We start from the raw sequence: 27,319 nt of genomic DNA, 5'->3' as shown, positions 1-27,319 counted from the left end.
AGGGAACTTAGTGTGAAACCGAAATTCTGAAAAACCTCACTTGGGAAATACTGGAACATTGTTTTTGATTTTGTTGGTATTTTTTCAGCTTTTTGTATTGGTCTCTACTCATTGAGAAGGATGAAAAACTGTTTACACTGTCTGTCATATTTCATCAATTGACACTTTCCATGAAAACATCATGATTTTTTTGATGAATGTGTATTTTCTGACAGAAATCTTCTGTCAGCATTTTTTGATATTCTTTAAATAAGGCCCCAAAATCATGTTGTGTACTTTTGGAAAGGTAACTTCTCAGGAATATAAAACAGTCTCTAACTGCATGGACTTAGGAAAAAGGAATTAATTGGCTTTTCAAACCCTGGTCTTTGAAAGCTGTGCCATATGTCAGAGGAGAAAATACTTCCCAATTGCCAAAAAATAACAGGTTCTGGATAGTTTTTTCTTAGGTTTGCATCTGTATACAATACACCTAAATGTGCTACCCTCATGCGTGGCTAGAAGTTGTTAGATTTTTGCTCAAAGAGGACAATAAAATGACTTCTAAATTCTTAAACTGATGCTTCTACCACTCCTGTGCCTCATTCAGAGGTATTGGGGTCTGCCCAGTTGTTAATGAAGTTAAATTAATTTCAAAGTCTACCCTGGATTAGTTCTGTACAACATTTGTTTCCAAACCATGCAATTTGGATTGCCATACATATGGTAATACCTAGACCTATCAACGTAATGGGTAATTTATCATGAACCTCAGTTACACTTTGAATGAGAGCGCTAAGTCTTTTGCACAGCAGAGCAAAAGGAGAATTTTCTTCTGCTGCATTTTCTTCTTGCACATCTGATTTATCCTGCCCAAAATGACAACGCTTTTGACCTCCTTAAGATTTGTACGTTATGTTGCAAGCACTGATAGATTACAGTAGGTTTTGAAACTTTCCATCTTTTATTCTGAGTCTGTGAACTCTGAGCTACTAAATAACAGGTTGCCAATCAGAACAGGAACAATGGAAAAGGATAAATTAACCTATTAAAAATGTACTCAAATTACTTAGTCCTGCAAACCAGTTAAGTAAGGAAAAAGCAGTTAATTGACTTAGAGTTCTTATTTTTTTTCCTAACGTGCTGCTCAGTAAGGAAGGCTAGAAACACGGGTGGGATTGGAGCAGGGGGAAGAATGTGAGTGGTGGGGATCCGTCCGACAGGGAAGACCAAAGACTGTAGGAGGACGCGCAGGGTCTGCTCGAAGGATGGTTACACAGAAGTTTCATGTGAACTTTTTCTTAAATCTTTCTGGTTTTTCTGCAATGTGTATGTTTGCCGAGAAATTGAGCGTGCAGCCTGCTGTCTCGCTAGGCATCGGACCCAGCGAGGCTGCTGCAGTTTGCGCTGAGCTGAGTTGAGCCAAAATGGGCTCTGCAGTGCGCGCAGTCGGAGGGCGAGGTGCCAGCGTCCGCTCCACAGTCCCATCTCCAGGATGGAAACACAAATGGCTCTCCCTGCTTAGATTCTTCATTTATTTTGAGTCTGTTCTCACAATTTAAATAGCTATGGCTCTGGGGGTGACATTCCTTCCGAGTACAAAACAGAAAATGGAACCAATCTGGTCAAAATAGGATCTAGTAGCAGTAGTGACTTGCAAGGTGATTGCTGCCAATTGCACATGCAGATTTTTGCTGATAGACAGGGTAAGAAGGGAGAAGGAGAGTTTGTCTGTGCACGTTGTATCGTAACAAAGGAAGCTTATGTTGTTTTCCATGTTCTGCAGAGTCACTTAAAGCAAGCGCAAAATGCTAGTGCTGCCGTGTGCGCTGCCCAGCCAGAGGTTACTCAGTAGAGCTCTGTCCCCACTGTCAGTGTGCACAGAATGCTGGGTCTAGCTGCATCTTTGGAAACTCCAGGAGTGCTTTTCTGCTCTGACTCTATAACTTATGTTGGAGATCCTGATTGGTTTTTAAAGCAAAAAAATCTATGTAAATAAATATATTCTCCATGCACACACTTTAGGGCAGAGGAGAGAGAAAAATTGAATTTTACATACAGTCATAATTGTATATTCATTCTGAGAATGGAAGTCTAGGCAAAGCCACTATTTTATTTGACCGAGTAAAGCTTTGAAAGGTAAACGGTGCATGTATGGGACACTGAACTCTTTTCATATCAGTATTTTCTGGGTAAGTGCCATTTAAGTCAATGTAAAAATCCTAAAAAAGTACAAATTTGCTATTTAAGTTTCTTATGCAGTTGGCTCTATATATGGGATATATTTGTGTACTTAGATAGAAAGTCATATTTAAATAATTTATTTTAGGCTAGTCATTAACTATGCAAAACCCAATTCATGTTAAAAATTCAGTTCTCTTCCTACAGAAATTCAATGTCACTCTTGTTTTATTGCATATCAGTAAATTATGAATCAATTGTGCTCACTTTGCCAATAAAGGCTGTTTTTTAAGACAATGAGATTATACAGGGGCTTTCAGAATTATATTTAGTCAACAATTAGGTTGATGTTTGAGTCAGAAAGTGATTCAGCTCACTCTTTTAGAGCTGTGTGGGTTCTGCATGACCAATGGGATACAAATCTTGCATATTTATTTCGAGAAGGAGAGCAGATAGGAGATTCTGTGTGGCTGGAGCAGAACTGCTGGGTAAGAAAGGATTGTCCTATCCAGTATACCTGGCATTTTTCCATAATCACTTTTCAAGGTAAACTTGTGCAGCTACTGGAAATTTAATTACATCAAAAGTACCTTTTTGTGCTTCTGACTACTCTTGACTTCCTAAAGATGGAGTCCAGTACATACCTATTGTCCATATCCACCTGTCTCATGACCAACGTATTTAACTTCATAAGAGTTAATGCTTTATGAATGCATCTTGTTTGCTAAAATGTTATCCCCACTCCCAGCTTCTGCTTCTCAAGGCAAGAATTTACAAACTATCTCTATGTTCTACCTCGAAGGTTGCCTGGGCACTGGAGTTGAATTCAGTAGCTACTCAAGGATTCATGTATAACTAGGAATATACTCTGTGCAGTGTGTTGTTATCAGAAGGCCATATCTACTGTAGAATGTCAAAACTTGATTAAGTTGTGGGGAAGAAGGAAGTGATGTGCTGTAAGTCATTCATACAGAATCATTTGTGGAGCATTTTACGTCAGCTATAACAGTCTAGTGGGTGCTAGCAGAATATAAATCTGATCAAAAGAAGAGAAGTCTTTGTTAAGAGACTTTTTATTGCAATAGCAGTTAAAGGTTAAGTAAGTATATCTATGATAACCTGATAGTTTTCACTTCATAATGAAAACCTTTTATCATTTAAGCTGAAATTTTCTGCTCTGTCCTTACCAGAACATGGTTTGTGTGGGGCTCTTTACTCTGGTCTTGCTATATAGAGGAATGTGCTTTCAACTGAACTGTTTACTTCCAGTTTCTCAATCTCACAAATTAAAATTGGAAAGTGATCTTTAAATATATGTTTCTTTCCCCACTGCACTCGGAAAAAAAACCCAACAAAAAACCCAACTACTTTTGTTTGGTTTTTTGGCATTCTTTGCAATCTGAAGGTTCACTCTTTCAATGTCTTGGTGCTATTTTTGCTGTCCTAATAGCTTGAGTTCTCCAGAGTGCACCCAAACATTAAGGCTTAAGAGCAAGTCCAACCACAGTATTTGTGTAGTTCCTCTTAATACTGTTTCATGCAAAATTTCTGCAAGCTATAGCTGTTGCTGTAACTAAGGATGTGCCCTGAGATACAGGGGAACTGGAGAATGTGACCTGACCAACACGGTAGTGGATCTTTGCAGGGCCAGATTGTAGAATGGGAAATCTCGTGCTCTGATTCAGCTGGGAGAGCTGACGCTGAGATCCAAGCAGCCACATAGTGCAATGAAGACTCACTCTTGTTAGGCAGAACTTCAAATGAGAAGCTGTGTGCCTCCTGCTTTTGATCAGGAAGAGTGTTTTTCAGACAGTCCCAAGGCTGAAGGCTGTTAAATTAAGGCGCAGTATTTATTGGATCCAACTCTTAGTTTGGGGTTATAATCAGGACGCTATCTTTTGCACAGGGATGTAGAACTGCTCTTAATCATTGCCCTATCCATTGGATTTGTCCACGCTGCCCGTCTCAGGTGTATAGAATTTCACTGCTTTGGTGGGAGAATAGCGAATGTTCCCGTCTCCATAGTCCTCACCTAGAGACTAAAGCACTGCCACAGGGTGGGAGCAAGAAAAACACTGCTTTTAAAATGGAGCTTAATTAGCTTATGGAAGGGATTAGAGGAGAGAGGGCTGTAAGGACTGGTGTCTGCATCCCTGGTATAGCAGGCTCGATGTTCCTAATTCAGCTTAATGTAGTCTGGTGTCTGACTGGATAACCTTGTTACACTGATACAGTGCTGCCAACCCTTAGAGCCTCCCCCCCCCTTTTTTTTTCCCTCCGTTTCTTATGGAATAGTTGAAACTGGCAGAGAAGGTGTAAGATCAGTGAAAAGTTAGAGTAATGACAGCATGGGACTGCAAGGCTTATTACATTATGGGAGGAAGAGGACCAGCGTATGCATTGTAATGCTAAAAATATTCCCTGTGATGTGGGACGGTGACAGTAGCCACGTGGTGTCTTTGACTTGTTCTGGTAACGTGCTCTCTTGGGGATGTCAGAATGCAGGATAAGGCTCCAGTGTGGTGGCAGAGACACAGAACTCAAAAGCACACAGACATGATCTGCATGGCTCTGTGTGTGGAGCAGAAGCAGATTTGAAAGTCACAGGATTAATGACAGTGAACTGGGCAGGAATTGGAGGTGCAAAAGGAAAGGTGGGATCAGGTTCTAGTGCCCAGAATCATGTCAGCTGGGATGGGGGCAGCACTCTTGCTCTGGAGGGCTCGGAGACCTTCCTTCTGGGCTGTTTTGAGGAAGACACTGCTTTGACGTGCATATGGACAAGTAAAAGACTATCCAGAAAAAGGCCAAAACAGATGCTGAGGGTAAAAAGTACAGATAGTGTATAAGTGGAAAAATTAAATGCGTGCTGCCTCACAGACCTGCATGCTACAAACTAATGAGTGTGCAGAGCAGAGGAAGAAACTATTCAATGTGTTGTATTTGTATCATATCAGAGGAAGACAGAGAATATAGGGGGGGAGTTTCCTGATGACATCTGTCAGACAGTGGGTACACTTTCAAAGGAATTAGCTGACATGCCATCACCTTGGCCTTGTTTTCCTGCTTTAGGAGAGTTAATCCTGCTTTAAATTGCTGGTATCGGACATGCCTTGTGACGATCGGGAGTGAGCTTATCCTCTCTTCTTGCTTTTATCCTAGGTCCAACACGAAAAATGCCCCTGACTGCCAGTGCCATGGACTTTTTTCAACTCTTTGTCCCTGACAACGTACTAAAGAATATGGTGGTCCAAACCAACATGTATGCCAAGAAGTACCAGGAGAGGTTTGGTAGTGACGATGCCTGGATTGACGTCACCTTGACGGAAATGAAGGCCTTCTTAGGCTACATGATATCAACCAGCATCCACCACTGTGAGTCCGTTCTCAGCATCTGGAGCAGCGGCTTCTACAGCAACAAGAGCATTGCACTTATCATGACACAATCACGGTTTGAGAAGATCCTGAAGTACTTCCACATTGTGGCCTTCCGCTCGAGCCAGACAACACATGGCCTCTACAAAATCCAGCCTTTTCTGGATTCTCTGCAGAATGGCTTTGACTCCGCTTTCAGACCTTCGCAAGCCCAGGTAAGAGTTAACCTATTGGCGGGGAACATTTAACCTACGTGCTCTAGGTTGTCTCGCTGACTGAAATTGCAGAGCACAGCGGTCGGGAGAAAGAGCTGCGGCTTCACAGCGTGAAGCCGTGCTGCGGTGCCTCCGTGGAACATGAGAGAAAGCAGCACTGTCCTATGCGAGTGCTCAGCAATGTTTGACTTACAGCTCTGCAGTGCAGGTTACCTGGCATGTTGCAATAGGAATGATGCTCTGCGAGCTGGGGCTGTTTGCTTTAGTGGTCTAAACAGGCCTGGAGACTTCTCAGTGAGGTTAGCACCACCAGGTTTTGCTATCCTGAGGATGGGAGATTGCAGGCTGCTCCTGTGAGGGCGAGTGGAAAGGGCAGAGCTGGTGCTGCTGGGCTGGAGGGAGAACTTGTAGCTGCTCCCGCTACAGGCTGAGCGTGGGATGCAGGAGCTGACTTTGCTAGGAATGACTGGCCCTGACCCTAGCAGTAGGTGCTTGCCGTATGGTCCAGCAGCACAGCTGCCTCCCCGTGACTGGGCAAAGGGAAAATAAGCAGGGGGGCAAGTGCCTTCTCTCGCTGCGGTTGTCAGCTGCCCTCAGCAGCACTGCCTGTGCCTTGTGCCAGCCCTGGTTTTTAATGATGTGTGATGCTTCTGTGGAAGAACTTACTGATTGTGGATTTGCAACCAAAGTGCCAGTGAACTGGAAATATTTCCAGGCTACCAGGAATAAAAGTGAACAGGATTCCAATGAATTTTCATTTCCAGATACAATTAGGGGTACAGCAGAGGGCCATTCTGTAGGGAGTCTGCTCTGTAGACTGGGCAGACAATGTAAGGAACTAAACATAGAAATGTATGTAGCTGGTGGATGTCTGACTGCAGCTGTACAGTTGAATACTTTTTTTTTTAATTAAAAGTGCAAAGAAATCATTTCTTAATATTCATCATAAACTATTTAAACTTTGTTCCACTATAAATGATCTCCTTTTGGAGCTGTTCCTACTGGCCATGTTCAGAAGTCTGGAAAGAAAAAGGAATAAGCATGAAATATGTTACTACTTGAAATAACTTTTCAATCAACTCTCTGTTTTCAGAGTATAAAGATTTCACCTAGACATTTGGAAAGGGTGTTGTGTCCATCTTCCTCTTTTTCTTCCTGTTTCCCCTCTGAAGCATCACATTTTTGCCCGCTGCACAAAATTAATAAAGATATAGATGCATCACATCCATTGAAGTGCACCTAAAGTAAATTGGGAGTGATTACAGTTTTTTTCTATTTTATAGACAATAAAAATCATACCTGTATAATCAGGACAACACAGCTGTCTAAAAAGCTGTTACGGTAGAGATGGGAGAAGGGAGGAGGGAGGAGTGTTCTCACTAAGCCATGCCAGCAAGGTACATTTCCATCAAGACAAAACAGGCAGTGAGAGACACGGTATTGTTGGGACCAAGCTCTCATTAAGATATGAAATCTAATCCTTATGGCCGCTGACTTCAATGGGCGGAAGATAAAGGCTTCAGAAATGTGATCACTGTGTCTAATGTAAATGCTTATAATGGTCTACTGTGGGACATGCTGTGAGTGCAAATCCATTAAAGGATAAAATCTGATTTGCATGTATATCCCTTCTCCCTTCCCCACTCCCGAGCAAAGTTTGAGAACTGAATTGGCAAAATCATAGCGTCCTATTTGCAGTGGCAAGACATCTAAATCTCCACAAGCAAAATGTATGCTTGTGGTGACCTTGGTAAGGAGATGCTACTCTAAAAAAAAAAGGGGGGCGAGAGGGGAAGGAGAAGTGACAGCCCAATTCTGTTGCTTCCCTCTCCACTTCTCTCTTCCCTTTCAGTGTTTACATCAGTGATTTCTATGCAGCATGTTTCAGTGGTATTGAGCGAAACAAAAAGCACTAAAATACTGTTTCAAAAATAACTCTGTGAGAAAGAAAAAGGATTTGAATCTGTTGTTAAAAATACTCTAGTGTAGCAATGGTAGCCTACTGGGGGATGTTCCAGGCCTCGTCCCGAAAGGAGCCCTGTGCCTAATGTCCTCCTGGGTGCCATCAGGCAGGGCTGCACGCTACCTGTCTCGGGAGACATGGACCCATCTGCTCAAAACAACAGGAAAGACCTCGCCCTGGAAATTGCCTTGAGTACAGATTAGCAGACTGCAGTAAACATCAAACCCAGAATGTCAGGCCCAGTGAGAAATAATAGAAATAATTAAAAATAATAACCCAGTTGCACAGAAACAAAGGGAAAAGACAAGGGGAAAGACCCATTCAGGTGGGCTTTTGGATGTGCTGCCTCTGAAAGTGTTCTGGGAAGAGGGGCCCAGGTTTCTGTGATCAGTGATACCTGGAATCCCAAGTTCAAAATGGATTCATTGCTGAAGGTATACCTGTATCTTAAACATAAGACTTATGGTATCTGGATGGTTTGTGCCTGAGCCGTGATCTATGCTCAAGCTTTAGGCTATTGTCTCGTAAGTGGCATCAAGGAGAGGAATGACTTGGACTCCTTGCTGTTGAATGCAGCAAAGCCGTTGGGCTTGTAGGTAGACTTATTACCGATTTTCTTCCTCTGTGGACTCACAGAACATGGGTTAGGAAGGTGCCATGTTTAACTCGCCCTACGGACAGAGCAGGCCGTCTGTGTCAGGTAGGCAGTGCAGCATCTGCTTTCACAGTTATTTCTTCTACAGATTTGATATTTTCCTTTTGGAGAGCTGGAAAAGATCCTTTAAGTGGAATTTCTGTCTCAGAAAATATTTAGGGTTTTTTTCTCATGTGTAACCTCCCCTCCCCCGCTCCAAAATGTGCATGCAAAAATGACACCACGGTTTCTATGAAAGGAAGCAGAGGGAAAGAGAGAACTATGCCAATATACCAAAACAAAGAAAACAGTCTAGTGAATTATAATTATTTTGCTAAATATACTGAGCAAACAAAAGGAAATAATTACTCTCCAGCTTATGAAGGTATTGAAAGCCCAGAACATTATAATTGTGTATCAGCAGTGCTAGCTTCAATTTCTGAAGTAAAAAAAATGGTGTTCTGACGTAGATTGTATAAGAACGACAGGAATATCCTCTGCATCCTATCCCTCCCCAGCATCTTCTGTATAAATAATCGCCACCTCTACCTGAGCAACAAGAGACGGAGGTTTGGGTCAGTTCCTGCCATCAGTGTCATCACTTTGCTGCTGAGGTCCACATAGCTTTGTAGCTGTGCTGCTGTTGACGAGTGGAAGCCTGGAGACAGGGAAGATGCCCTGCCTGAGCTCAGGAGGTATACTGCAACAAATTCAAGGGTACTCACCCGCCAAGGATATACATGAATTCCAGAAACCAGAGGAGCTCAGGAAAATAACATCAGTGCGCAAATATCCTTCTGTGCCTGCTGAGTATTTATATGCTTGTCAGTGGGATGTGACTAGACAGGATCGCTGTCTCTGGCTGCCCCTGACTGGTGTGGGAGAGGTCAGGAGTACAACTCCGGGCACTCTCCTCCTCCCTCTCGCTGCAAAGTACCTTCTCTTCGGCATTTTGGAACCAAACATTTCTGTATGTGCCCATTGAAATGTCAGCTGGGAACGGCCACCTGAAGTCCTTACCTCAGGCAGCAATGAACTCCCTGGCAAAAAGAGAGACGTAACTCTAACCTCTTGCTCCAAAGGCATGGTGCTAAAATATGGCCACTATGGGGGCTTGTTTGTGTTTCGCTCTTGGTGCTATCATAGGGTACAGCTAAGCAGTTTCAACATAGTTCTTCCAAACCAGCTCACAGCATGACACAACAGCTTCTCTGAAAACACCGAGGGGCAAAACCAGGCTGATGAACTCGTAGCTCTTTTGTGTCCTCATCATTAGATGTTGATTTGGTATTGGGCATTTCCGAATTACAAGATCTTGCTCAAGTCACACCTCTATATCTCACTTTTACTGTTTTCAGAATGATTCTTTGTGAGTAAGGATGCTGGTCCCAAACCAGGACTGTTCTGTCTTAGGGCTTCTGTGAGGGCGACACAAAGACGTAAGTATTCAGAGGACGACGGCCAAGTATAAGACGTGGAGTAAGAGAAAGGCAGACAGAGGAGCAATAAGGATATTGAATAGCAAGGTAAATTTCTGATGTCCTGTAGCTCTTGGCTTGTTGATCCTCCGGTGAAGCCAGATTTTAGGGAGAGTTTGACGGCAGAAAATGATGAACCTTTAGGGCTATTTTTAAATTACCTAATGGTAATGGAGTGCTGTAAGAACTGATTTTTCTTTAAAGACGGTCAATTGAAGACTGAACTAATGGGCAGAGGAGCGTGAAATCATGGCCCCATCAGAGGTGGGAGGTAACCTTTGAATGATGGCAAAGGGGATCACTAAAATGTGGATAGACCAAACAGGTCTTTGAAAGTGAAGAGAAAGAATCTGTCTGATACATTGGAGAAGAAGAGCTATCAGAGAGAAATAAAGAAAAGCGATGTGGCCAGTGTGATGGACTAGGAGAATGGCTTTCTAGCAGCAATCTGTAGGGCAAGATTGCTTTACGTTGAGGCCAAAAGGAAAACTGTTGCAGAATGGCTGTGGGCTTGGATGAAAACCTGACTCAGTGGGTGGGTTGTTACTCTCAAATGAATAAAATTTTAGAGCTGTTACTCAGAAAGCATGGAAAATGCAGGCACTGCCTGGCTCGGAAGACCTTGCATGGAGTTGGAGGTAAAGACTGACATTCAGATTCACTGGCCAGCGAGATCTGCAGCAGGAGGAGAGGGATGTCTGCAATGACCAAAAAAAGACATAGTAAGGGATTATCTTAAGGGAAGGGAGATGCTCTCAAATGCAGCGTAATAAAATCAGAACTGACAACTAGATATGCAAGCAGAGATGTCAGATACTAGCAGAGAATTTAGTTAAGACAGGAGGAGCTTTGGAGCAAAGAAGCAGAAGCACAAGCTACTATTGCAGAAGCAACGCCTGAATCTGTGCATGCAGGTGCATGCAGGGGACTCTGCAACTGGATGGTACCCACCAAAAGCCAGAGACAAGGCAAGCTGAGGCAGTTTCTCCAGGAGATGGGCTGAAGAGGCAGCCTGTGTTGGGAATGGCCATGGAGCTAAGAGAAGATAAGCTATCTCAAGGACATGTTGGTTCATTATCTAAGGCAGTGGAGTCCAGGAAGTCCAAGTACAAAAGAGTTAGTGGCTCTGGGCTTTGCCTACAAGCCTGTTTGGGCTGTGGTGAGAGCAGGATGGGTGGAACTGTGGAGTAGAAAGAGCTTTGGAGGTGATCTAAAATGGAGAAGAAAGGCAGGCACTCCTGACAGTGGCTAGCTGTTTTGTTCAGTGAATGAAAGATGTTGTGAGATGGAGCAATTGGTGGAGAGGGAAGACTCCAAGATGGGACTCCAGCACTTGGAATGCATGTACATATTGAGGGGAAAACAAAGAGTTAAAGCTTGGCAAGAAGATCTAGCAGGGACGAGAATGGCTATAAAGAAGAGGGAAAAAAAAAAACAATGGGATAGCTGTGGGGAGCAAAGCAACTAGATGAGGAGCTTCTTAGACCTGAACAAAACTGGGGATGTGAGAGAAGAACATGGGGATGATTTCTATGAAGAAATCCACAAGATATCTTGCATCAAAGGAATTCAGAACAGGAAGAGGGGAGGGCTTGGGGAGTGAGTCAAAGATGGTGAAGAGGCAGCCAGGAATACGTGTAGGAGTCAATTAAGCCTGGAATTAGATTTTTATCTAGGAAGATGAGAAGCAGGAAAGAATATGCCATGGGGGCAGTAAGCTCACTCTAGGAAAAGCAGTCATTGCTGCGACAGCAAGAATGGGGAATGGGGAAGGAGCAAATACCACTTTGCATGGGGATTTGGCAAAGAGGTGGATTTGAGATTACAGGAGGAGCGAGGAGGCTGAGAATGGAGGAGAGTGAACAAACTAATAGGACTGGCCAGTGGCAACAGGGCTAACTTTTGTCGTAAGAAAACCATGTCAGTGCCAGAAGCAACAAATTGCCCCCTTTGAAAACAAGATGGGGATCAGCTGTTCCAGCAGCAGGCACAGCCCATACAGTGCCTTGCTTGCAAAGTCCTTTACAGCTGTTGAAGCAGTGGTTGCATATGGAGGGGTGACAACAGTTGTCTCCCCACCCGCTCTGGAGGAAGCAAGAAGAGCAAGATCCAGGGTTTTCGGTTCAGTTTCCCTGCCTGTCCACATCGCTTCTTTGCAGCAACAGCAAATTTTGCCCTACTCTGTTTCCATTTTTGTTCCTGCTTCCCAGCAGTTCAGTAGGGACTTCAGTGGAGCATTAGTCTTCTTATGGAGAAATAGGAATGACTTAAACATTCACGATAGGGGAAAGGAGGGGAAGCTCTGGGTCCTAGGGGAAGGCAGGGCAGAGCGTGGGCAGGGAGAAGAGGAAGATGGGGAGAGGTTTTAAAAATTCAGATTTGTTTTCTAAATTTAAGGCTGACAGGCCTTAATGTGTCTTAGAAGGCAAAAAGAGTGTGAAGGGTAAGCAGGATGCAGTAGAGCTGCTGTGAGAAGAGCTGATGCTGTGGCGCAGAGGGACGGAGCTGAGCTAATGACAGAGGGTAAAAAATGTCCTTAAGTGATGCTTATACAGCCTTTTCTTTCTGCTGCTCTCCATCCTACAGCGGGGGAGATTATAACAGTTGAACCACACCACTCAGTGGGATCTGGCAGGTAAGAGGGCCTTTCCAGAAGCTGAGGAATTCTTATTGGTGTATCCAACCCCATCCCAAAGGATGCGGTCCTCCCCTCTGCACAGAAGAAGCAGAAAGGCAAAAGCAAATAAGGGCACGTTTAATATTTGCAAAACGCTGTCAGAATTCCCTGAGGTGGAAATGTGAAATGCCTCAGGTGGCCTTCAGAAAGGAAGAGCGGTGTTTCGTGTGGACCTTGACAGGGGAAGAGGATTTGGCTTCAGTGGGGAAATGGGGCAGCTGCAGCTTTAAGAACAAATAGCTTTGTGTGCAGCTCTCCTTGCTCGCATCTGCATTTTGGTGTATAATTTGAACATTTCATGAGAGTGCTTTCAGATGGTCCTGTGAATGTTTTATGAGCCGTTAAGAAGTGGAGTGCGTATAAAGGAAAGTGTGCAGCCGCCACTGCGTCGAGAGGGCACGGGTGCCTATTTTGGGCTAACAGAGTGATGTTCAACAAACGTCTTGTATTCAGGAGGCCAGCAGCTGCTCGTCACTGGTGCTTAACTGCTTACCCACCACATCTCTCCTACGAGCATCGCTCCCAGGTTTAATGCAGCTTTGTTCTCATTTCTGCCACTGGCTGCATGCAGATGTGCACAAAAGTAACACGCATGCAGATGTGGAAAGGCTTGGTCTGAGGGTGAGGGCCTCTGCACTGTGGATACCTGTATCTGAGCCTGTCTCTTGGGGTGATGGTCACTGGAAAAGAATGGGCTCCTTTAGATCATAACCCATCTGCCTTATTTTGCACGTCTTTAAAAGGGTGTGAATGATGGCCTCCTGGGACTGCTTTTCCCTCCTGTACTAGGAGGGGAGCCTGCAGTGGCTTGCTCTAATTTAGATGTAGCGGTCTGAAGTTGATCAGCATTCATCAGCTGAGACTTTTCAACAGTTTCCAAGCATTTGTACTCTCACAAGTGACTTGCTAGACAACTCACGCACCGTGCAGTCAGGGGTGTGTATGTTATGCATAGCTACTTGTGAGCTGCAAGGAGGTAGCAGTGCTTTTCTGTAGGTGGGTTCTATGGTGTAAAACCTAGCAACTTTGCTACAGAATTAATGGAGAGAAGTGTAACAAAACAGCTATAAGGAACAGGGAACCGCTTATATCATCTGGATGCAGAGTGCAGAAATTGCTTCACTTTCACAGATTTTCATTACTTGCTCCAGTCTGCCTTGTCTTTTTCTATTCCTGCCTCTGGTCCTTTATCTTTCTGTCTCTTTTTGTCAAATTTTTCAGCTCCTGAGGCAAGAGAGGCTTCCCTGAAGCTGCTGCCACCAGGAAAAATGTTTTCTGTCTCTTCACCACCTCCTTAAGTGGCACTAGAAGATATCTTTTTCTCCCTTAACTTCTCTCCCTCTGCTGTGTGTTTGCCTTTGCTGTAACCAAGGAGTGTACCTTACAACATATTGTAGGGCATGTTTGGGTAGAAGACATTCTGCCAAACAAGACAAAGCTGATGATGAAGCTTGGAGAAGGATGCTGCTAACAATCTCTACCCACCCACCCCCATCCCCTGCCTCATTTTGAACTGTAGCTGATAGTGGGAGGTAGAGGCCACATTTTGGAGGGATGTTAAACTGTAGCTGATAGTGAGAAGTGAGAGCCATGCCTTGCAATGTTTGCAAAGCACGTGTGGAGCAGCCATCCACAATGGAGTGTGGCCAGGCTTTGGTTTTTGGTTTTTGTTGGATGGTAGCATTGAACAAAAGTGGGTTTGCTCCTTTGTATGAGGTAATGCACACAAGCACAATGCAAGGTTTGTATTTCCTTGGAAGAATTTAAAGCACCATTTTTTTCAGCAATCACGTACTCTTCTGTTTCTCCCCCTCGCCTCTTTTCTTGCCACTTGCAGGTACTACATGAGCCCCTGATTGACGAGGATCCTGTTTTCATTGCCACATGCACAGAGAGGGAGCTGCGCAAGAGGAAAAAGAGGAAATTCAGTCTCTGGGTTCGGCAGTGCTCATCCACCGGTTTCATCTGCCAGGTGGGTTTTACCTCTTCCGATGTCTTGATGCAGTTCCGGCAGGCCCTTAAATGTATTGCAGGACCACAGGTAACAGCCACTCCTCTTCATTGCCTTGCTGGGGGCTACAGTCTGAATGCAGCAGGCCTCTGACTGCTGCAGATACTAGATCTGACGGACGGTGACGACAGGTTCCTGATGCTCTGTTTGCTGTTTGATTTAACTGAGGGTGCCTGTCTCTAATACTGTCCATCTGGCTGCCAGCCCTCAGCTAATTAAATTGAAATGGAGTTAAAAGGTCTGTCTGTTTGTACATCCTAAGTTTATCTAAATGTCTAGGTACTGTGACTTCTGTAATTTTTAATGAGTCAGCTTCTCTAAGTATAACGCTGCATCTGTGATAGCCAGTGGTATCCAATAGACTAAATCAATACGGTATCAAGATGTCCATTTTTCTGTGAGAAACATTAGCGGGGTTTCCTATTACATCTCTTTTCACACCTCTACTTCTCTAACAAAGGAATAAAATCTGATGTGACTTCAAGGTGAGATATGAGCTTGAGTAGGAGACATGTTAAAGGATTTGTTTTTAGTGTTGTAAAGCATTGGGGACAACTTTTCAAATTCTTGGATTCCCCAATTGCTGCTGTATTTTGAGAGCTCTTGAAAAATCCAGCCATTTCTTTTTGATACCTAGAGGTGAGGGGGCAGATATTTTCTGATAACTTCTTTTTCCCAAGAGCTTCTCTGAAAACGTGATGTCCTGCATGCTCCAGAGCAGCAGTTTGGAGGTGCAGGTAGGACATACACACTGCCTGCTTAGACTGAATACATGTCAAAACTGCAGGGCCTGTGGATTTGCTGTCGTTGAACATTTGTTCACAGTAAAATTTGATCCGTGAATCACTATGACTGTTTGAGTAGCTATGCAAGAAAAGAGGCTCGCTGGGAACAGGGGTTTGCATTTTCAGTAACGCTATTCACTCTAAGAAGAAAATTAGGTTCATACATCTTCCGTCCAGGTTTTAAAGCAGTTGTTTTCATCCAATACAAAATAGATTCACCTTGTGAAGCATCCTTGGAAGTTTCTGCTCTCAAGGCTTTTGGAAAGTCATTTGCTATACAGAGGCAGTGTCCTTAATCGCCAAGGTGAATTCCACCAGTCCCACACGCAGCTTATTACTGAAGAGTAATGGGTACAGCGAGCACAAAGTTTGCTGATCTCTCTCACCATGCTCCCCCCAGCCAACTGCCACCAAACTAATAAGTCTTCAGACATGCCAGAGGTTTCACATTCGGAGCTATAATTACGTTGCGCCTCCCGTCCTGTCCATCGAGAGAGTAAATTAATGGAATGTCAAATTGGACAGAATGGATGCTCAGCACCACCCTAATCCTTCTGCTCCCTTAATGAATTAAATACTCGTGCTTCACTTGCATCCGGATGACGTCCAGGATCATCTTACCAGCTGCCTTCTATTTTCATTCCATGAGTTGGCTGTAATTATCATCATGCTAAAATGACTGGGTGAGAGGGACCTCAGGGAAGAGTGAAAAAGAATATACAGGAACATGAACATTCATGCTAAAATGGAAAAACCTTTTCTGGGGAGGATGGGGGTCTTCAACTATGGTACGCTTGAAATGCTACGTTCAGTTATCCGTCACACTTATGAGGGATCTTGCAGAATCCAAAGCACTTATCTGGTAGTTGTTTGGTGTATTGACTGTATTAAAACAGAGAAGGGGGTGTTTACTGTGTTTAACATATGGAGAGAATTGATCTAAATAAGAAAAAAATCCAATGTTTTCCCCCTTCATGTGCACACCTTCCCCTCCATCTCTTGTGAAACTGCCATCATGAAGGAAAGACTTGTTGCCTGATAGTTAAGGACTGACTGGTCTATCACCAGTATGCTGTCAGAAAAACCTTACAGCACCCACTTAGAAATATGCAGAAATTCTGTAATATGGTCTGGACGAATTCCCTCCCTCATTGTTTCCACATGATGACATCAAGGTCATTTTATTCAGGATAAAATATGACTATAAACACTTCATAAATCAGGCTAATTCGATTGCAAAAGTCTGAATAATATCTATAAAAAGGTGAGGCAGCCCAGGCAGAAGAGGGAAGTGAGCTACATATGACTAGCTCTCAGAAATGGAAGGAACCTCAAGAAGGCTGTGATGCTTCTGGCCAGAAGCAAGGTCCTCTGAACCTGAATGATGAGTTGAAAAATGTCCATTTGAGGACATCCCCATTTTCCCTGTGATCTGCTTTTCCTACGATGCAAAGGGTTGGTTCGTTTGTTTTCCTGATGTAAAATTGATATCAGTGTTTTGAAGCCACATGCTGAGCTACTCTGTGAACAGCTCCTGATTGGCAGCTCACAGGGCAGTTGTTAACGTTAGTAGTTTTAGCTGTTTGACCCCCCAAATTCCTCTGTCGTCTTGTTCTCATGAAAAATCTCTGAATCACTTTTTTGGGGGTGAGTAAATCCTTCTGTTTGATGGTTCATCGTTTGCTTTTTTAAGCAAATGGTGTTTGGTTAAAAATCCAGCCCAATAAGCCATTCATGGAACAGAAGTGGCATAAAACCCAAATATTGCTTGTGGATATAAGAAGGTGCATAGGCTTATATATGCATAATATAAATAATGTGTATATATTAGACTACTTTTCTGTAATACAGATAACCTGGCTCCACACTGACAGTTAAGTCTCTGTTTTAAGATGGATGCACAATTTCAGATCATATCTCTGCTTTGGAATTCCTCAAGCAAAGCATCTTGTTGCAGCGAATAGCTTTGTTGCTGATTATCTTTGCACGGTCAGCTGGCCAAGTGGGAACATGCAGGAAGGACACATCATTCAAACAAAGTAAATATACGTCTACAGCAGCTGGGAACATGAACAAAACCTTTCAGAGGGCTAGAAGGGCTCCAGGAGAGCTGACTTTGGCAAAGCAGGCAGCAAAACTGCCCTGATACTGTTGCTTTTTTCAGCCATCCTTGATGCTGGACATCAAGTTGGCAGCAGCTGCTGCTGCAGGAGAGGGCTTGGGCCTTCTTGTTTCTTTCTTTCTAATTCAATGAGAAGAGCAAACTCAGCTTGCGGGACCTCAGATGTCCATCTCTGCTCCATCTTCTCTTTGCTTTCCTCATTTCCCTCCAATATATTTCCTACATATGTGTTACCCCTAAGACACTTTTTGAACCAGTATTTTAATATCTTGATTGCAGTTTAAATGATCACAGTAGCTTAGAAGTGTTTCTTTCTTTCTTAGCGTATTTGCTGAGTAAGTCATCCTATTTAAATCAAAACTCTAGTTGTGTCAGTTTTACTTCTCTCTTTTTCTCTCAAAAAGTCTGGAACACTTGCTTGTAAAAGATGTTCATAAATATGAGTGGTAAGACTCTTCATCATTTTAGATATAGCAATAAAGCTCATAAAAACCTGCTGAGAGTTCCCAAAAATATGATCAGGGCTAGTTATTTTGTCCTGGCAGGGCACATCATGCTCTCTCTTTCTTTTCCTTGGGTAACTGTTCCTAAGTGATGCCTAGTCCTTGTTCTTCTGCACAAGAAGGTTTTCTGGTCATTTTGCAGAAGGAGAAGGAAGCACAGGAAGCTGGTGCCATGCGCTGGACCCCACGGGGAGTCAGGCAGGATGAGCTGTTCCTTTAGTGCCTCCTCCTGAACCACAGGGCCATGGCACAAACATAACCCGAAAGGCAGTCCCTGACCCAAAGAGCCATCAATCAGCAAAATGGAAGGCAGTATGTAGATGGTAGAGAGCACTGCAAAGGGACCGTCAGGCAATATTAATCACTATGATAGGCGGTAATGGAATTAGCTCATCAACCTAATTATTCACTTAACAAACCTGTGATGATATGGTGGAGAAGAAATGACTTTATGGATGTGTGTATCCTTTCCTATTCCTTGGGATGAAGCTTGTTCTCTGAGGCTATTCTGGACGCTCTTCCCTTCCCACACCCCCTCCCTGCCCCCAAACTATATATGGGCTCTGCACTCGCTTTTATTCACTGGGAGAAAGTTCTTGCAATAATGCATTTCATTTTCACTAATATCCCTGTGAAACGTGTCACTCAGATTTATGAAGTCCTTTAGATCCTTGTGCTGGGACTGAATTTGAGATTCCACCTTCCACTGCTTACCCTGAAGAAGTGATGAGTCACAACAGATTAAGGAAAAGGACTGTGTCTCTGTAGCTTGAGTCTTCCCACCTTACTGAATGGTCAGAGACTTGCACTATAGCAGTATTTAAAGACTGCAACCTGGATCAGGGTGGCCCCTGCATGAGAGGGTAAGAAATGGCTCTCTCCCTGAAGAGCAGCAGTTTCACGAAGAGAGATGTCTGAGGTTGCTCCACAGATCAGTGGCAGAGCTCTCAGTTGCACAAAAAACCCCCAATGTAAACACCATGCTTTTTTAGTAAATGCTGTAGCTCATTCTTGCTTTCAAACAGGGTAAATACAATCAGCTTGAATACTTCATAACCCTGTTGGTTTTACAGAGTAAGAACTTATTTCCAGAATTTAGGGAAACTGAGATGGTGCCCCAAAGAATTTATAATTTCACAACACACCACATAAGTGCATTCAGTCACTGGGAAAGGGAGGGGTAAATAAGCCTGGAGTGAATTTTGTTTTCAAGGTCAGAGTTGCAGGAGAGTTGGCCATCTGTGCATTTGTTTAATAAAGCTGCTCAGAAATGTTGGTGTTCAGCCTGGTTTAAGTTCTGTTTAGAGATTAGTCTGAGCCCTTGGGTTTCTTTAAACAGTGCCCTGATAATTTCTCTGTTGCTGGAACAGTTGCATCTGGAATGCACAGATGTAGCGGCTGCTTTGAGGAGGTTTTCAAGGTCAGGCTTTGGCTGCAAGGGGATCCCAGGAAATCTGATCGCCTTCATTTGTCAGTCACTGGTGGCTGGAAAATCCTATCTGCTTTCTTCCTCTGGCTCCCACCAGGCTCTGGCTTTTTAATGCATGCAGTTCTGTATTGTCAGCATCTGAGAATCTCGGATCTTGATTAAAAGTCAATTATCCTCTTGCTTGCCAGTATTAAGTGGTAAGGTAGTTTTGCAGATGTGTGATGGGCCAGCCCCGTTAATTTCTGTGGAGTTTACAATCTTACCGTGTTTCCAGATGAATGGGAAAAACAAACATCTAAATGTGACCTAATGCAAAGATCTCTCCCCGAGTTTACACGCAGTCTTAGTGTCTATTTTCAGGTGGAAGTGAAGGTATTTTTTAGTTCCTGCCTGTGGTGCTTGGAGTTGCTGATGATAAAACTACCTGCGTAGTTGTCTCCTTTCTGCAGCTGCTCTCACTCAGTGCTGCTCTGCCTGAGGAAGGAGGATAAAAGCACCAGAGCCTCCTCTCTTCCTCACTTAATAGTCTTGCCATAGGAACGACCCTCAGGGATCCCATGCCTTTGTGCTGTAGGCAGAACAAAAAGACAATCCCTGCCCTAGCAAGCTCAGCATCTAAATGCAAGATGAAGGCATAAGTTTCCTACAGCGAGTCACTTTAGTTCGGGCACCTTTCGGCTGCCTGGAGACTCTGCAAGCAGGGTGGTACAGCAGTGTTTACTGGGTAATGCACACAGCAGATTGCTGGGACCAGCACACTGCTAGCTAGGCACCAGGGTACTCCCTGCTCCTGGTGAGCCTGCACAGGCCAGGCGGTCATCAGCTTTGCGGCTCCTTGGAAATGAGCTGGGTCCTTGGTGTTACTGAATTGTCTTCTTCTGTTTTTTTCTTAAGATTTTATAGCTTTTTATGTAAGTATTTTCTCCCCTGAGCAACTAAATATTATCTTGAGCACCTAAATGTTATTTCCTCGACAGTTACAGCACTCCTGATAGTTTTTACTTTTATCTTGCATCGCTTATACCTTCTCACTTACATACTCGCACTTGTACACCTTCCTATAGCTCAACAGTAATTTTCTCAGAAAAACTGAACCAAGGCCATGCAATTTTGTGCCACCAGAGTGAGGCCTCCATCCTGGACCAGAGCTGGGCTGCCAGTTACGCAGAGGGAGCCTGGCAAAGCAGCGCTAAGAAGGTAGCAGCACCAGTGCGTAGATTAGCAATTGCATTGTGGGGGTTGCATCCTTTCTAAGAAAGGTATCAATAGAGGCTGGGGGATGAAGGGATTGAGAGCAGCCCTGCGGAGAAGGACTTGGGTGTACTGGTCGATGAAAAGCTGGACATGAGCTGGCATTGGCTCTGTCAGACATAGGGGAAGCTTCTAGCAGCTTCTCACCGAAGCCACCCTTGTAGCCCTCCCGCACCCCTTCCCGCTACCAAAATCTTGCCATGCAGACCCAATACATCTTGTAAGAAAATTTGAAGAACGTGTGCAGACAAAACAAAGATTTGCCAGTCCTCAACACAAAGGTTTTAGCTGGATCTGTGTGTTAATGCAGGATGAACTCATTCAAAATAGGAGGCAGAGGGAGAAGAGAGGGGGACCAAGGAAAGAGCTTTGTAGAGAACCCCAAGAGTAGCTGGGAACAGAATGGGAAAGCTGCATGTCCCTTGCATGCATTTTCAAAGTAGCCTTTAGAGGAGTAGGAAGAGAATGAAGAGAGGCTCAAGCAAATGAAAAGATCCAGTCTTGGTAAGAACACCATTAGTGGTGCCAACAGCTGCTGAGGAAGAGCTAGACCTAAGAGCTGGCTGGGAAGAGGGCGTTAAAGAAGGGGGGAATATGGGCTGCAGAAGGTTTGGGGTGGGACTGGAGGGGAGGATCTCCCAACAGTGATGGTAATGGCAACAGAGATGAGGTTTAGGATAAGAGGGAAAGAAAGAGTGAAGCAGTGTCTAGGGAGTGGTGTTGGGAATGAGCAGTTGAGTATTTGTCTGTGAAGTCTGTAGAAAAATTAAGTTATTTTTTCAATAGCTATTTAGGATCCGAAAACTATGACAGTACCGTTCTTTGTTATCTTGCTTTTATAACTGTGTCTGTTTTATAACTGTTTTATAACTAAGAACTTGGCTTCTGTTTTGTGGTTGTTTAGGTCTGCCCTTTGTGAGATTTTTTGCACAATGTAAATTTTCCTCTTGTTTATTAATACCCTTGCCCTTTTTTTTCTTCCAAATGTCACCTATTTTGTTTGAGAATTGTACCCTGGGGTGCTTCAATTATGCATGAATGTGGAGTATTTGGGATGTGCTATTCACAAGTGCTTTCAACTTGCCATCTGAGCTTTGAATATAAGCAGAATCACCAATATTTTAGTTTCTAGGGCACTCTTAAATGTGCACTCAAGGTGCAGCTTTTGTTCCTAAGTGCTCAGTTTTTTACCCAGTTTCTAGTGAGACCTTACAAACCTTCCACATGAATTTTCCATAGAACAAATTGCTAGCACAGAGCAAGGAAATTCCTGTTGGCTTGTAGCACAGATGCCTACTCTGAAATCTTCCTTCCAGACTCTCTCTAGCAGTCTGTCTCTGTAGCTGAACATACTTGTTTGAGTTTCTGAATGACAGGTGATTGACTTGCCTCTCATCTGTCAACATGTGAAATCTCCTGCTCAGAAATGCGATGTCTTTTCTGATTGCCTCTGTGTAGGCAAATGGTCTTTCCAGGCCACTTTGCACTGTTTTTCTTGCTTTGGAAGAGCTCAGCACAGTCGGGCATTCAGGTATATTGATTGATACCTACCTTTGTGTTTGCGATGGGAGGAGGCAGAAGCAGTTGTAGGTGGAAGGAAAGATGAGCCAGAGACTGTGAAGATCTTTTCTTACTGTCAGGCTTTTAAAGGGAAGAGATTGTTAGGATGCTGCATGGAGACTGAAGGCAGAAGAGAGGAGGGTTTGAGGGATGAGTTAAATGGTGTGAGAAGAGAGAGCTGGTATTGTGTGCATGGCATTAAAACATGTTGGACTGAAAGTATCTGGTGCAGTAGGGCTGCAGTAGATAGAGAGATGGCAGAACTGAATGTGTAGCTGTTCTGGTAAGAAACAAATAATTGAGGCATGACTAGAGAAAGCTCCGTTTCTGTCCCAGCACTGCAGGATAAAGAGCTTGAGCCTGTAGTTGTCTGCTAAGACAGATGATATCACATCTATAGAAGTTATCCTGTTTGGTGCTGTAGATTGAATGGATCAGTAACCACTAGAAAAAGATACACAGTAAAAGTGATCTTTGCAGATATTCGAGAAGCATTGCTTTGACTGTCACCCGCAGAAGCAGAGGATGTTGCTGCCAACATCTCCATCTGTTGTCCAGCAGCAGTTGTCGAGCCTGTACTTCTGATGACATTTTGCTGTTGGAGCACATGGAAAGGGCACAAAGCTCTAACGCTGTCACAGGGCAAACCAGGAGCTCTGATGAGTGGTTTAACAAACGGTTTTTGGGGAGTAGCTTCTGACTGTGCTTGTGAAAGTCTTGCAGCCATTTTCTGGCAATTCTGTGCTTTTTCTGCAGACTGCAAACTGTTAAGTACCACTTCTAATGCATTACAGAATGGGGAGGAATGCTGTGGGCTTCAGTAGGCAGGATCTTAATGATTTGAGGTAGAACGAAATAAGCTGGATGAGAGGATGGGGAGAGGGAGGATAAAAGCCATATGGGATCCTAGGCACTTGCAAGGAAATTTGAAGCTATGCCTTTGCCAGTTGTCTGTACCCAGCCGCTGTTTCACAGCAGCCTTTATATCTTCCAACATTATGCTGCTGTCACCCATCTTCCCAATAGAGCAGAGCATGATAAAGGTTTGAATGATGCTTCTCCAAAACAAGAAAAATTGTGCCAAGAACCAAGGCTGTGCTTGGATAGGCAAGGAAGTGCCCAAGGAGAAAAAAAGGGGATATATTTAACATTGGAGGAGGAGGGAAGGTTCAGCGGTGGGTATGGATGTTTGAGTAAAGGGCAATGGGAAGGTGAACAGAGCAAGGGAGGGAAGAGAATCACAAGGTGGCCATTACAAGGACCCTAGAGAGAGAGCAGAGCGCAGAGGGAGGGTGCCAGGTGCACAGGAAACTCTGCTAACAAAACCTATGGAGCGTGTAGATTCCTAGTAGGAAAATAGTGGTATCTCGGTAGAAAGTTGCATGGTGGGCATGTGCTTTGAAGTAGGTGCCTGCAGACCCAAACCAACCCATGGTGAGAGACCAATTGACTCACCAGCAGACTGTCTCATCTCTTGGGGGATGCTCTGTGGGGAACACGAAGTGAGCATGGAGCAGGAGAAACTCTTGGTTGGCTAAGACTTACTGCAGTAGGGGAGGGAAGGTGTAAGACACTTTCCTAGACTTAGAGATTCCTGCTTTGTTTTCAGCTCAAGTGGTAATCCAAGGTCAAAACTAATGTGTCTGCATCTTTTGTCTCCACTGCCTTGTCTGTAGATTTTAAGGGCTTGATGTGTGGTCTCTGTGCTGTCATACTAGTACCCTAATCTTAATTTCGATGCCCATAATCATGAAATACCTTTTCTGTAAATTTGGAACAGTCTGCTCTTTGTATGCATTCCACTGTTAAGCTGCTCTCTGGAGCCCTAATTAATAACCTAAATGACTTATCATAATTAGCTAGTCCTCAGCCTTAGCATTGGGGAAAGCACAAATTTGACAGCTTTCAAAAGTGAGTGGAGCATGATCAGAGAGTCTACAAACATTCCTGCCTTTGTCCTCATCTGGAAACTGTTTCTATCAAAATAGAGATTTTTTTTTTTTTTTAAGATAAATAATGTATATTTAAGACTTCCTTTTAATATATGCTGTACTTCTTTTTGGAATTAGTGTGCATTCGCCTTGCACCAACATCTTTGTTTAGCATGTCAATTACTTCAAAATACAAATTATGTCTCATTTCTCAGAGATTTCCTACATAACACACTCCTCTGGGGTCTGTTCTGCGATGCATGAATTGCTAGGGAATATTACATTAATATGCCTAGAATACCAGTGCTAGGAGATACACCATCTAAAATAGGGAGAAGCTGTTTAATTGAATTTTTTTCTTCTCTAAGATCATTGAGATAAATTAGTGGGAGCACTACTGTAAACATGAGCATTTTTGTTCTCTGAGCATTGTAATGAACTTTCCTTTATGAAGGAGTGTGTTGGTAAGAGAAACAGATGCATATACAGGAAAGCAATGCTGTATGTTCTGGATGGTTGAAGTCTCAAACAAGTTTAAGAAAATCTCCTTGTGGATCCATCACTCCAACAGACAAGGCAAAAATCCTTTTCCCTGCTCCTAAGTACTGAGCAAGTTTCAGCTTTTTCTCTGACGGGTAAAATTTTCTGGAATTCCTAAAAGATTTGAGTATTTCAGAGCCAAAGTCGTGAAGGCAGGCCTGAGCAAATTTTTCAGAAAATTTGCATTTGTGTGTGTTTTTAAATCTTTACAAGCTCCATGGTGTTACAGTGCTGTTTGAGTGACTGAGCACAGTGTCTGCTTCTTCTCATTTCTCTTTCCAGCAGGTTATTTCTGCTGACTTTTAGAACGAGATGAAGGTCAGATGCCTAGTTGATTTTAATAGATGTTCAACTTTGGTGAAAGTTATGCTTGTAAAATACTGTCAGTGAAATAAAACCAAAGGCTTGTGTACAAAAGAAGGGTGATGTGTTCTCTCCCTCTGCATGACAATGCAGAAGACTCCTCTTCTAGAGGGATCACTTGTAGGAATGAAGCAATAGCTTTACTTCAGTGCTCTTTCAGTTGGTGGGACGGTGTTTGGTTAATTATAGTCACATTACTAAGGCATAAATGTTCCTGCACTCTAACACAAACATGTATGTCCACCTACAGATGCTACAGATGATGGTGACAGCTCTCTTGAAATGCATAGCGATGTGGAGTGTACTGCAGCAGGATACACGCTAAAGCTACTGCAGCCTGCTACAAATGAGCCAGGCATTTCTCTATTAATTAACAGCAGCATATTGCGCTGTACCCTGCTTCCTGGTTCAATCTGGTTTGGTGGGTTGTCTCCAAATTATGGTCTAAGTAAAGGATCTAAGAATTAGCTCTGTGCCTGGCGAGTTTGGTGAGGATGTTCTGGCTGGTTGGGTATGTGTATTGCTGGCTCCTCTCATTTATGGGGGTGCACACACACTTGCATCACAGCCTAGGGGTTGCTGCCAACAGAAATAAATCTGCACATTACTGCAGTGAAGCTAATGGGCCATTTCCTTCTGGTCATCTTGTAGGGGCCTTTCTTGAAACTGAAGTTCCCATGCTCTCCTTTTGCTGGCAGCATTGAAGCCTATGCAGATTCAGTACAACACATAATCTCAGTTATGACTGGAGTCTTTTCTTGCCAAGCAAACAATCTTCAAACTGCACAACAGTGACAAGAACCTCAGGAAGCCCTTAAGCTGAGGCGAAGGACGCTGTATTTATCAGTAGCTGTGCCAGCTAACCTGAGGTGGTTTTAAAGTAACAGCCCCTTGAAGGGGACTTTAGATTAATTAGCAGTTTATAAAAAGTACCTGCTGCCTTGATTCTCAGCTTGCCTCCAGCTGAGCTTAGCAGGTATGTTAGCAATTGCATCTGCTCCCTCTGGATTCCTTATAACCTTCTGACTTTTCTTACCATTTCTTGTTTAAGATTTATGTCCACCTCAAAGAAGGGAGTGGTGCTGACGGGCTGGATGCTTTGAAGAACAAACCACAGCTTCACAGTATGGTGGCCAAAAGCCTTTGTCAGAACGCCTCTGGGAAGAACTACATCATCTTCACTGGCCCAAGCATTACCAGCCTGAATCTCTTTGAAGAATTTGAGAAGCAAGGTGTGTATCGGGTGACTCACTGGGTTTTAATGATGACAGACCTAGAGGCCTCCTGCCACTGAATTAAAAAAAACTCCCAAAAGGCTTCACCGATATTTCAATTCCTATCTATAGAAAGTTGGTCATCTCTAAGAAAAGTTCTCATTCATGAAAAGGTACTATACAGAGGGCTTTCTAAGTTGCTCTTTAAATCTTCCTCTTCAAGCCTTCTTGAAGTTCAAAATGAGGATGTAAAAACATTTTAAATAAGGTTATTAAAGCCCTAGCTTTTGTTCTTTGCCCTAGAAATGTGAGGTCTAATCTCCTATATGGCCTGGGGGACTTTTCAAGGGATTTCCTAGCTGCCTGTGATTTTTCTGTTCCTGTGGTGAAAGACTAGGGATGGCATGAATCCTTAAAGGGCTGTCTTAGAAGTCCTTGCTGGTTTTAATACCTGTTAAAGACGTGACTTCTCTAGATGACATTTTATGGCATTGCAAAAGCCTTAGCAAAGTTTGCTTTAGTTGCTGGTATCGACATGCTTTGGGAGGGCAGTTTTTAGTTTTGAAAGCATAATAAACTCTACATTAGCAAAAACACACTTGCCAGCAAAATGTCTGTCGATATGGCTCTCCCAGCCAGTTTCTTGCTAGTGCAGCGAGTAATCCCAGGTCATCCTCTGTGTCAAATGCCCCCTCATGTTGGGTGTGGAAAAGCCACGTGTTACTTTGCTTTCAGAAATGCTGAGGACTTGTGACTCCCCTTGAATTACAGGCTCCTGCACTCTTGACAGTTATAAGTCATCTCAATGTAACTCTCCACTCGTTCTTCAGTCAGCATGGCCTTTCAGACTCCGTGTGGTGTGTAGAATAGGTCCTTCGTAGCAGTAAGACTGGAGGCTGCCATTATGCATCACATACGAGGAGGCTACGGGGCCATTTCCCTTTTCAACACACCACTGACGACCAAGTTTTGCTTTTGGCATGGTTTTTAGGCATTGCGAAAATTAAACCCACTTAAAGCATTATATTAATGAAACATGGCCAAAAGCAAGGGGAAAGACTGGGAATTGAGACAATATCTTGATTCTCATTTCGAATAAAAACGCCAG

At 43.6% G+C, this 27,319-nt stretch overlaps 1 protein-coding gene across 1 annotated transcript in view; it reads left to right on the top strand.

Moving 5' to 3' along the window:
* The window catches only part of PGBD5 (piggyBac transposable element derived 5), a 74,059-nt gene that overhangs the window by 25,208 nt on the left and 21,532 nt on the right, over positions 1-27,319 (top strand). The window contains exons 2-4 of the mRNA XM_030035273.1: positions 5,323-5,750; positions 14,340-14,474; positions 26,049-26,229. Coding sequence (XP_029891133.1) covers positions 5,323-5,750; positions 14,340-14,474; positions 26,049-26,229 — 744 coding nt within the window. The remainder of the gene's footprint in view (positions 1-5,322; positions 5,751-14,339; positions 14,475-26,048; positions 26,230-27,319) is intronic.

This window comes from Aquila chrysaetos, chromosome 13, assembly GCF_900496995.4.
Source record: "Aquila chrysaetos chrysaetos chromosome 13, bAquChr1.4, whole genome shotgun sequence".
Lineage (NCBI taxonomy): Eukaryota > Metazoa > Chordata > Aves > Accipitriformes > Accipitridae > Aquila > Aquila chrysaetos.
The sequence above is the reverse complement of the archived record's forward strand: the minus strand, read 5'-3'. Positions and strand labels throughout refer to the sequence as shown.